The sequence below is a fragment of the Corvus brachyrhynchos genome, unplaced genomic scaffold, assembly GCF_000691975.1.
Source record: "Corvus brachyrhynchos isolate BGI_N302 unplaced genomic scaffold, ASM69197v1 scaffold52, whole genome shotgun sequence".
Taxonomy (NCBI): Eukaryota; Metazoa; Chordata; class Aves; order Passeriformes; family Corvidae; genus Corvus; species Corvus brachyrhynchos.
The window spans coordinates 826,816-838,379 of record NW_008237221.1 but is presented as its reverse complement, the minus strand read 5'-3'; the positions used below and the strand labels follow the sequence as shown (position 1 = coordinate 838,379).

The 11,564-nt window shown below is 42.7% G+C and overlaps 1 protein-coding gene across 4 annotated transcripts in view; it reads right to left on the bottom strand.

Annotated features, from left to right (window-relative positions):
* Nucleotides 1-876: 876 nt before the first annotated feature.
* Nucleotides 877-11,564, bottom strand: part of DPP6 (dipeptidyl peptidase like 6) — a 540,742-nt gene continuing 530,054 nt past the window's right edge. For all 4 annotated transcript variants that reach the window (XM_017728903.1, XM_017728904.1, XM_017728905.1 and 1 more), the window contains exons 18-26: nucleotides 10,757-10,855; nucleotides 8,418-8,487; nucleotides 6,520-6,714; nucleotides 5,505-5,559; nucleotides 4,533-4,638; nucleotides 3,635-3,693; nucleotides 2,298-2,370; nucleotides 2,125-2,198; nucleotides 877-1,129 (exon numbers count right to left, since the gene is read on the bottom strand). In XM_017728903.1, coding sequence (XP_017584392.1) covers nucleotides 983-1,129; nucleotides 2,125-2,198; nucleotides 2,298-2,370; nucleotides 3,635-3,693; nucleotides 4,533-4,638; nucleotides 5,505-5,559; nucleotides 6,520-6,714; nucleotides 8,418-8,487; nucleotides 10,757-10,855 — 878 coding nt within the window. In that variant the 3' untranslated portion in view covers nucleotides 877-982. The remainder of the gene's footprint in view (nucleotides 1,130-2,124; nucleotides 2,199-2,297; nucleotides 2,371-3,634; nucleotides 3,694-4,532; nucleotides 4,639-5,504; nucleotides 5,560-6,519; nucleotides 6,715-8,417; nucleotides 8,488-10,756; nucleotides 10,856-11,564) is intronic.

Sequence of the window (11,564 nt, the reverse complement as noted above, 5' to 3'; positions counted from 1 at the left end):
GTAAGCATGAGGCCCAATGAACAACAGAAGTGAAAGCCATACAGAATTAACAAAATAATTACAGAAAGGTAAAGATGGGTGTAACTATAGTGATATTTCGCACAATTGAATTTGTGTATCCCGTAGCAATGACAAACCTCTTGAAGGTGGAAAAGAGCAGGCAAGTGTATGAATCTGTATCCTTTAAAATAATTGTGCTATAATCTTCTCCATGTATTAGGTTAGATTTTTTTTCTGACACAGTGTGATGCTAACTATAGTAACCTTAATGTGGATGATGGATTTCACTGCTACTGCTTGACTGCTTGAATGCAAAGAGATATTAAATCTTCCAGTCCTCAAAGTGGTTTCTTGGGGTGTTCCTTCAAGTTCAATGTCTTACCACTTTCACTCTAGAAGTCATTTTGTGGCAAAAAAAAAAAAAAAAAAAAAAAAAAAAAAAAAAAAAAAAAAGGGAAAAAACCAAAACACACCAAATACAATTAAAGCTTCCTTTCCAATTACACATCAATTCTTCTGAATGTTTTTCATAGTTCTGGAGGTTAAAGAATACTGTCCCATTGTGCTCTACCTGACATAAATATGCAGTCTTTACTCCAGCACTCTTACAAAATGAAGTAAACTAGCACAGAGACTCCCTTCTCACAGACCAACAATGTTGGTACAAACACTAGTAAAAAACCCCTCAGAAAAAAAAAAAAAAGAAAGAAAGAAAAAAAAAGGGAAAAACCCCAAAACAACCGAAGAAAAAGAAGATGTTGGTTGTGATGGATTTATTTCAGACAGCAGTTTCTGCTGAGTTCACCATGCTTAATGTTCTTCCATTTAGGAAGGAGTTGCTGTCAAGTAAAGCAGAGGAGCTGCTTTCAGTTTTTGTTTTTTTTTTTTAAATACATGCTAACAACATCTCTTTCTTCAGGAAAATGATCCAGTTGCATATTGTCAGAGAGATCTGCCTTGTGCTTAGCACGGACAAGTAGGGTTAATCATCGTCCTCCTCCTCTTTCAGCGGCGCTAGTGGCAGTTTGTCCGGAACTTGGAAACACTCCACAAAGAAGTTGACAATGGACTGGTACAAGTGCTGCTCAAATGCTGCATTGCTGAAGTAATGGCTTTGATCAGGGTAAATCTGCAAAAACAGGTAAATACACACGTTTTAGAGTCTCAGGACTGATCGCCCACACCTGCAGCTGCAAACCCACTGCCTCTCCCCAGCCTCACAGGGCTTCCCATGGATGCGTGTGAGGCCCAGGGTAATCTGGGCACCTCAGTGCTCTGAGTGCAGACTTGCATCTTCCCTCACAAGGAACTTTTTTGGGTGGGAGGATTTTCCATTTAATTCCATTCTGAACAGGTTCAGTCTAAGAAGAACCAGCCCACACTTTCCTTGTGAAAACCAAAAAAACATGGAGTTCTGCAGAGAAATGGCATTAGGTCATACTGACTAAAATGAGGGCTTTAAAGCAAAAATGTCATTAAGTAAGAAAAATTAATAAATCTTGCTGGAGAAGTAATTAAACAAAAAAAAAAAGGGAAGCTAGAAATTAAATAGCTTAAAACCAACTTTTCATTTAAATGGAGCAGGTAACTTGAAGAAATGAAAGAGGATCATAACAGATTGTCTAGGCAGGGGTGCTAGGGTAGGTTCATTTTGAAAGATTTAATGACTTGGACATGGAGCATTCAGCAAAACAGAGATATAATTTGGTGGAAAGTGGAACTTTCTAGACCAGAGTATGCCATTCGCAGTGGGATGTCAGATTTAAGTGACATTTATCTTCGTAACTTTTCTGGTTGATTTAATTTAGAGCCGTGTTTCCCTTGAAATTCATCCTGAATTTGTTCTGGTGTTCCCAAAGGAAGTCAACAGGAATAAATTCCTTAGGGATATGTCTCTCACATAATTTACTGTAATTCAATAATTGTTCTACAACTGTCCAGACCAAAATAGTGATATCACATAAGCATGGGACTAATGGAAAGAAACATGTTATATGCTGGTGCTACTTCTACTGCCAGGCTGAGTTTGCTACTGGCTTTTTAAAGCTTGTTTCATAACAGCAGTTTGAGTTCAAACTGGAAAATAACTGTTCAGATAGGAAAAAAAAGAAACATATACTGTACCTGCAAGCTGTAATTAGCCTTTGCCCTAATTAGGTGTGTGATAAGGTCCGTAGTATGCTGAAAATGGATTTTTTCTGTAAAAACAGATTGAAATCATTAAAGAGGCAAATTTAATTAACAAAAATCAAAGCTATCACAAACACATAATGAGCTCAAATGATGGGCTAACTCACCATCAGCAGTAGCATGAATGATCAAAAATGTCTGTTCCTTTAGTAATGAGACTCTGTGTGATAATTTGCTGATCTGTGAAGGTAAAGGTTGCAATAAGATTAAAAAACTTGCTAGAAATGAGCAGTTCATATGGAGGCAATAGAAGCATTTATTTCACTTATTTCTAATACTTTATCACCAGGATAACAAGCAGACACCAGCACAACATATTCTCCTGGCTACTTATATAAATCTAGAGATAAAATAGACCCCCATCCTGTGCTGGCAGGGCAGTGTCAGCAGCAGGAAGATGTCAGAGATTCTCATCTGTTCTGATAATGTTCACTAAAAGCTTGACCTGCAGATCATGGAGAAGAACAAAGTGAATTTCCAGTGAATAAAGAAGTGTGCCCAGGCGCCTATGCCTAAGAACTCTTCATGGATCTGGAATGACTTTGGTGTGGTTTGAAAGCCAACCTCAATGAGTTTGATAGCTTGGGGGAGGACCTGATATGAAATTCAAGTGTCCACTTCTGAGACAGCCTTTGCCCCCAGATGTCTTTCAGATGCATGGGGGAAAATAAATACAAATTATTTCTAAAAGGACAAAAAAGAGTTTGCACTAATGTAGAGATTATGAGTACAATGAACTTGGAGTTTAGGTAGCCAGACTAAATCTTGCCTTGTGAAGACACAGGGTGATACCTGCTTTCTCTGTGAGAACAGTGGCAGACCTTTGCTGCCTTCACATCTTCTGGCTGGAGACAAGGCCTAGAAGCTGAACAAGGTTTACTCTATAACAAATTTTGTTTGCGTGACTGCTCTTTATCAGGTTTTGCCTCCAAGCAGCTGCAGCACAGGATCCAACTGATCCCATCACATGTATTAAACAACGTCTTTGTTAACTGATGCTGTGTCTCCTTTCCCATGTCCTGATCAGTTCTGGCACAGAGTTCTGCCTACCTGAAATACCACAAAGTTTGAGAAAATCAAGCTGAGCTTCAGTTGAGTTTGTTTATCTCAGAGAGAATCAAAGTTACAAGACCCTTGGCAGGAACTTTCAGGAGGTCGTGACACCGTGTCGTCTTGGGCGCATCTGAGTCACTCAGCTCTTTCAATCTCTAGAACTGTATTTACCCAATTTAGAGAGGCAGACACGAGAGCTAATCAATAAAAACTTTATCCATGATTACTATTAAGACAAGAAAAGCAGTAAGCAGGCTGAAGGACACCTTCAGAGCTTCACTAGTAAGTCCCCCTTGCATAACTTTGCTTCCTCCTCGAAGGAGAACACATGGAGGGAGAGTTAAGACCCAGTTCACATTTTATCAGGAAAATGCAGTGTCCGTGCACTTACATCATATGCTTTGTTATCAATCCCGTTCAAGCCCAAGTATCTTTCAGAAAAGGCTGAAGCTTGAAGAGAAAAAAAGAAAATATCACTTTCAGTCATAAGAGAGCACACTGGTGCTTGAGTCAAATATTGCAAATGCTAAAAACCACCTTATTTTCTAACATGGCCTTACTTACAGAGGACGCATTTCTAAAAGTTTTTTAAAATGCACTAAGGATATGTGTGATACCACAGTCTGTCATTGTCACCATGTACTTCTGGTCACTAAAAAGTTCACAGAAAATCCTTTTTTTTAATCTTTGTTAGTGCAACTGAGATAAAAGGGCGTTATCATGTCGTGTCCCCTTCTCCTTTCACTTGGGGCCTTCTCCATCAGCAGCAAGTTTCCTTTGGTCTCAGGGATAACTGTTCAGCTCCTGAAGTCTGGCTGAACACCACTGACTTCCACGGCAGTCCCCTGATTTTCACTGGCATTAAGTGCAAAGGGAACTCCCATCCCTGAGAGAAAGGACCACCATGTGCAGTGTAGTGCTATGGTCAGAGCCAGGATGGGTCAGGTAGACTGGACCACAGCTTGCCTGGATGGGTGGTTCAGGCAAGAAGGAAGCATGTTCAAGGCAGTGGGGCTGGTTGATGGCAAAGACTGGAGGAGTTTAAAGACAATTCTCCTTTATTTAAGAGGAGTAGTGAAGTGATTTGATGACTCTGACCACCATGGCTGGTCCCAGTGGTGCCAGCAAAATTGCTTGAGTGGGGAAAAAGGGTTTATGGCTAGTCCTAAAAAGACACAGAATATAAACTAAGAAGGATCTTGGGAAAGAAAGATGGCAACTGGGAAAGGATAGGGAAGAAACATCATTTGGTCAGCAGGAGGGTCTGTGGGCTCAGGGATGGGGTTTACCATATAGTCTGAAGTCTGTCACCGGGGAAAGAGCAGCTCCACAGGTGAACACCTGGTTCTCTTCACCGGCTGGAAGCATGTAAGTGCTCAGGTAGCCACCATAATCCTGGAACAGAAAGGGGACAGGGGTGTCAGTGCTCTGGCTGGGAGGCACTGCTGCTTTTGGGTACAGAAACAGGGCAGCTGAAACCTTGCAGCAAATGCTCAGACTTTACAGAGCCTTTAACTCCTTGCCCTGGAAAAACACAAAACAAGGGACATCTCCCTGGCCCTGTGGCTGGCACTCTCCTGAAGGCAGGAGGGTTGTGTGCCCAAGAGTTGGCCTTTTTCATCCCATTTTATGGCTATAGCTCTAACCCGATATGTTACCTCTCCAAAATGTTTACCCCAGTCTTCCTCTATTTAAAATGAGCATCACAATTTCAGTGTCTGCTGCCAGCAGTTAACAATTCCCTGCAGAGATGCTGCTCTACGTGCAGCTCTCTTCGCCCACTCCCGTGTCTCCCACAATAAACGATTTCTACTCGCGGTCCTGCTCTCATCTCAAACCCTGAGTACTTTACAGCTGCTGTTTCCCAGCCAGGCACACACAGCAAATCAGCCTCAGAAATCCACAACGTTGTTGTACATGTGAGTTAGATGTACCCATGTTCCCACAGGCTTTAAAGAGACAATGTGAAAATGAAATAAAAGTTTTTTAAGGGAAAAACCCCCTAATTATCTGACAATGTTTTTTCTGAGCAATAGTCACTTTTTGCACTTGGAAGTTAATTTAAAAGAAGTCATTGATGAAGACATTGGTGAAATGAAAGCTTCCACCTTTAGCATTGCTGAGCAAGGTGCAGCCTATCTCAAAAATAAATGATAATAAAAATGTCACCACTGACATATTCAGTAAATCAGGATTTAGCACAGCTGTTTAGCCATATCAGCCAACTGGAACAGCACAAAGGAGCAATGGCAAAACATTACCTTCCCAAACACACCAACTCTCGTTTTGTCAATGAAGTGCTCCTGCAGCATTGTCCTAGAATATGAGAGAGGAAAAGCAATGGGTTAAAAATATTTTTCCCTTCGATAGCAAAACCAGTGTGATTTTCATCAGCTTTAAATTAAACTGGCCCCAGAAAAATTATAGAATGGTTTGAGTTGAAAGGGACCTTAAAGACCATCCAGTTCTAACCTCTCTGCCATGGGCAGGGACACCTTCCACTAGACCAGAGTGCTTCAAGCCCCATCCAACCTGGCCTTGGACACTTCCAGGGATGGGGCATCCACAGCTCCTCTGGGCAACCTGTTCCAGTTCTCACACCCTCAGAGTTAGGAGTTTCTTCCCAATATAATCTGAACCTGCCCTTTTTCAGTGTAAAGCCCATTCCCCTTGACACAGACAGTCTAGGAAATCTGGTCCAAGCTGCTTTCACATGAATCTGATTTAATCTTGCAATCTCATTCGTTGGATTTGACCAAGCAATGGCAACAAATAACCTACACTACCTCTGGAAGCCATAGTAAGCTATTGCAAAGCTATTGCAGCACTCCGATAGTGGTTTTAACATGATTATGTGCAGAATAAATCTAACCATATGACAGGACTTGACATTTAGGGTTTTGCCCTGGTTATTCTGTTTAAAAAGTTTAAGGATTTAAAGATGGATTTTCTTCCAACTACCAGGCAAGCAAAATATTAATGTAGGAACAGATATTCAAGCTTACTTGTTTGTAGCTGTATGACTGTACAGAGCTAAAAATAAATGGGCTTTGAACACATGATGCAGATAAGTGTGCTCTAATTTAGCTCTGTTTAGGGCTTGTTTTTCTCCTTCTGCACTGTGCTGGCATGAGCTCCCTCTCACATGCAGTTGCAATTGTATGACTACACTGCCCCTCTCATCTCCTTGCTCTACCCTAACACATCACAGGACTAATGACAGTCTTGGGTTAATTATTATAATGAATTAATTTCTTCAATAACAGCGCCATTCACCGGACAGCTTCCAACTGGTCCTTCTCTTCCAAAAGGCCCAGCCTCCTCTTGACCTCATGCAGTAACTTGGCGCCCTGGAAGCCGCTGCCACGGCCGTCGAACTTGAGCACGATGGCGTTGTGGGAGCTGACCATGACGCTCTCCCATGTCACCTCAAACCTCTCTGTGACGATCTGGCTGCCGGGTGTCCCATCTCTGAAACAGAAACGGGCATCAAGAAAAGGCACCGGCACCAAACGCCCTCGCTGTCCCACAGCCCCATCGTGCAGGGTAAGGTAGGACAGGTTTTTGGAAGGGGACACCAGTCTCTGCAAGGATGGCACGCAGGAGGCTGATTGTGTGGGATGGGTTTTGAGGCTGGGTGGAAGCTGCAGGTTGGTTTCTGCCTCCCTCTGTGCACAGCAGCCTCTAAGCTGAGCTTTGAACCCCAACAAGCACATCTCGAACTGGTCAGGATTCCTCCCGTGAGTAACCAGGGCAGTGATCTATTTTGGGAACTATTTTGGGATCTATTTATGTGTATCTATTTTCTATATTCCCCAAAGCTCTTTTTTATTTTCTGCTGAAGTGGTTCTGTCATCACTGCATCACACAAGTACAGAGGGAAAGGACTCTTCTAAAGTGAAAAAAAAAGGCTTAATAATGCCCAGTTTGGCCCAAAATTTATGGGAAGGGGGAAGGGGTGGGAAAGACCTCCTCTTCACCCTTCTGCTTAGGGTCTGTACAGGGGAACTGTCTTGAGAAATACAGACCCTGCTTCAGCCAGGCAGCTTGGAAAAAACAAGGGAAGATGATGATGACTTTAAGCAATAATTTAGGGCTGGGATTACTGTAGAATCACTGGCATTTTTATCCACTTTTTCCCATTTTTGGGGTTATCAGAGACATCAGGCACTTCGCTGCAGGATTTTAATGCGCATGTGACTCCATTCATTTGCATGTATCCAAGTGAGACCCCGGCCCATCCAGCTCCAGAGGCAGCCTAATCAAGTGCTGGGTGCTTGATGAGAACCAATCTTCCTCGAGCACTTCCATAATGAAGCACATTTTCTCCGCAGTAATTTCGTGACGTAACCACACGCTCACTGCAGTGGCTTTGTCCTTCATGGAGGGCTGTGCAGGGTGGTACAGGCATTCACCAGGCATTCATCCCTCCTGCATGAGGCTTTTCTCTCTTGGGTGTTCCCTGGCAGGCAGCAAGAGATGCACAGGGAGGCAGCCAGGGCCAAAGAGGTTCTTGCAAGGTCAGTGAATTCCCTCCTGCAGTTGCTTTCCAAACTCCCAAAAAAGCCCTCAGTGATGTGTATTATTATTATTAAATGTTGCATAAAGAAATACCCACCTGCTCTGCCCACCAGGAGGAAAACCTACCTATCTAATATAAATGCTAACATCGTGGAGATCTTCAAAGGTTTCCAGCTCTCTCTTTCTTCAGGGAACACCAGCACTTACAAGGGAATGATTTCTGCATGAGGGCACCTAAAATTTAAGCTCTAGTAAGGCCGCCTGAATTCCACTCTAAAATTACCTCTTAATCGCAAGGTGGGTGCCCTGAGCACTGGGACAGAAAGTCGAAATACATCTTGTATTCCTCCTCCTCCTGTTTCTGCCCCACAAATGATTGAAATGTACATGGAACACCTTCACAAAATCCACAATTTACTCTGCAGGATTTCAACAGGGTGCCCTCCTGGGAGTTGAAAACCTTGGCTCAAACATGGGAAAGAAGTGATGTACATCTGGCCTCTCCCAGCTGTGAAGGGAGACGGGGTAGGGACCAACGTGCTGGACTCTGGCATTCCTTGTACGAAACATATCCTAAAAGTTCCTGATCATGGGCAAGGTTTCCATGCTGCCCTGATAATGTGAACAGAAAGAAAGGACAAGCAGGAACTCACACAATCAAAAGCAAAGGGTAGTGCGCCGTGTCCGAAAAGGTTGCTGGCTTTAAGATCTGCATTGGCAATCCTAAGTAAAAAAAAGAACAAATAACAACATGTCTTTGATGTGGGAATGCTGACACGATTCCAATAGATTTTTCTGGTGTTTTGGCTACAGATGAGTAGGAGCAAAATGACATTTCTTCAGAGGCAGTGGCATATAACACCTTAGAAACACAGATGTTGTCAAAAAAAAAAGACCCATATTGTGATAGCTGAGGTGACAAGAAATGTAAATGGGGAGTACAGTGCAAGCTGCTCAGTCATGCATCACTTTTATAGCATTCAATTAACATCTGTCAATAGCTATAATTTTCCTTTTTTGGCAGCTGGATGAGTGACGCAGACAGAAATCAATATTTCAGGGCAAAAGAGAAGGAGGAAAATTGGCAATGAAAATGGTAATTTAAAACCCAATTAAGTATGGTGGCTGGGGGAGAGAAATAGAATTATTTTGCTATAGTGGTGTGAAGACAGAGGGAGAAACAAGTATTTCAATCCTAACTTCTGAAGGGCTAAATTTTGCTGTAAACAGGAGGCAAAGGTGCTGAAGCCCACATTGTTGTATGGGTACAGAACCAATGTAAAGGAGAGATGTGACCACTGAAGCTTCTTTTAGCTGAATGTCTTTTCTATGGGTTTGTATCAGTAGCCAAAACTGCCTCCATTCAAACACTCTCTGCATTAAGGACAGCACATTTATTTTAAAAATATTATCTACAATCTAGATTAGCAAAGGCCCAGCAATTAAACTGGTATTAGGAGCATTTTCAGTAGATTAATACACAGATTAGCAGCACGGTTTAAGTGGTTTGCTTTGCAATCGTTGCCTGACACTCTGCCTAATTAGTTATTCCATCTGAATGCTAATAGCTGCAAATTGGATCAATGGCCCAGGGACAGCCAAAAAGGCCATCACTTGACTTTAAATATTACTAAGTGCTACCTGCAGTGTTCCCAAGGCTGCCCAGCCCAAAGCTTTGGAATCACAGGGGGGGCACAGCAGAATGGCCACATGGCTGTGGCCAGTTTGTATTTATTGCACACAAGTATATTTTCAGTTAAATGAGCAGAATTGCAATGGGACCTGCAGTTAAAAAATTTAGTATCAAGCTGAGTTATCCCTGATAAACTGCCAGTCTCCCATGAGCTGGCTTATGGGGGGAAAGATGGGCTCTTTACCCTTCCTTTCCTGTCCATAAAACCTGGAAGGACACGTCTGTTCCTGCTATTTTATGCACTGGGTTATGTTCCTTATGCCCGTGTGGCAAACAGAACATTTTAGGGCCATTGTTATGCTTCTCAAATGGCAACCATCTCTCAGCCTTTGCTTCACATTTTATAACATCTGGAAATGCCTGAAATCAGTAACCTGCCCCCAGCACAGCTCGCTGCTTTCATTTCGCTGCCTGTGGCCTGAGAGATTCAGTCCTTCCTGGTATGGAAAACATTATGGGCCACATTTGAACCCAGGGCCTTTGGGGTTTTTTTCTAGAGTTGCCACCATACATGCAGGCTGGGATTTTGGGGAGCCATTGTGCATCTCTGAATATGTGGATTTTCCCCATATAGAGAAACTACAACTACAGAGACAGGCTTACACTTTGGCTGTTTGCCACCAGGCTTTTCTCTCTCTTTGGCAAACGTATAAATATATATATATTTATGTGGGGAATGGTTTTACAAGTAGTAGAAACAACACACCAGCTGCAGGTGCAAACTGCTCCAAGCATCTGCTTTCTTTACTCCAGGTGAAATCTCCTTTGTCTTTTCTCATAAGGCTCTTTTTTCTTTTTTCCAACCCTCCCAAATCATGTGGCTTTCTCTAAGAAACCTGAGTGACTCCAGTGGGCAGTCATTGGAGAGTCAACATCATTCACTGCAGCTCAGATTGTGCACTGAGAGGCAGACACATTTGTAGCCAGCAAGAACACACTTTAGCCCACTCCAAACTCATTTCAAATGACACACACACATCCAGGGCAAATGCCTCCAACAATGGGGGCACCCCACTGTGTCATTTCCCAGAGTGGCTTTTTCTACACAAAGGAAGTTTTAAGAGGAAGAAAAACCCCAACCCTATAATTTTGCCTTTCTTCAGCTGAATTCTCATCAAATTCTGCCTCTGTAATAACCTCCTTAATGTAGCACATTCTAGGAGAGTGCTTTGCAAACTGTGTGAGTTTATTGAGAGTCAAAGTCATTTTTCCTCCTGCCAGTCTACCCAGGATGGCTGTATCATTTCACAGCTACAGCAGTGAAAGAGACAAATAAGTGAGAAGAAAGGAGCTACTTACTGTAATCATCTATCTTGATTTCCTTGTATTCTACCTTCGGCATTTGCCTGTCATTTACAGCCAGCTGCACATTTTCATTTACCTCCAGCTCAAAAATTTCTGAAAGAAGAAGGACAAGATCACAAAAAATTTTGGCACAGTTTGTGAAAATGCATTTTAACATTTTATAGTCACCTTGATATATTTAACACAAGTTTCCTTACAGACAGATTTCCTTCTAGTCCTCATAGATGTCTAATTCAGTTAAGCCTTTGAAACCCCTTCCAAGTTTTCTGCATTGGCAAAAGAGCTGTATTCCTGAAATCAGTGGCATTCAGCTGATTTGCAGGAGGTGGGAATGTGACCTGCTGTGTTGGGACACTAGCATGGGTCCCAGTGAGGTATCTACCTGCCATGCAAAGCTAGATCTCAGATGAAGAGGTCCTCAAGTCTGTATGTGTGTCCAAGTTATATATAATAAATAGGAGGGGGAGGAGACTATGGAGGGCTTCAGACCAAGGTAGTGCTGCTGTGCAAGATAAAATCCATGGGAAGGAAAGCCATGGTGGGAGGAGAGTGGGCAAAACTCATACAAACAAGCAAGGTCAGGTTTTGGAGCAGTCTTGACATTTGGGGTGTTTCAAAAATTTTTCATTTTGCTTGTGTGTCTTACCCAAGGACTCTCTGGGTCAGAGATAGAGGATTCCTTCCTCCTTCCTGGGATTTAACCTTTATCCTCTCATCCTGGCCATGTGCTCTACCTGCTGAGCCTCTTCTAGTAAAAGCAGCCACCTCCAGCACCAGCAGGAGTAAGTCCTTCCCAGCTGGT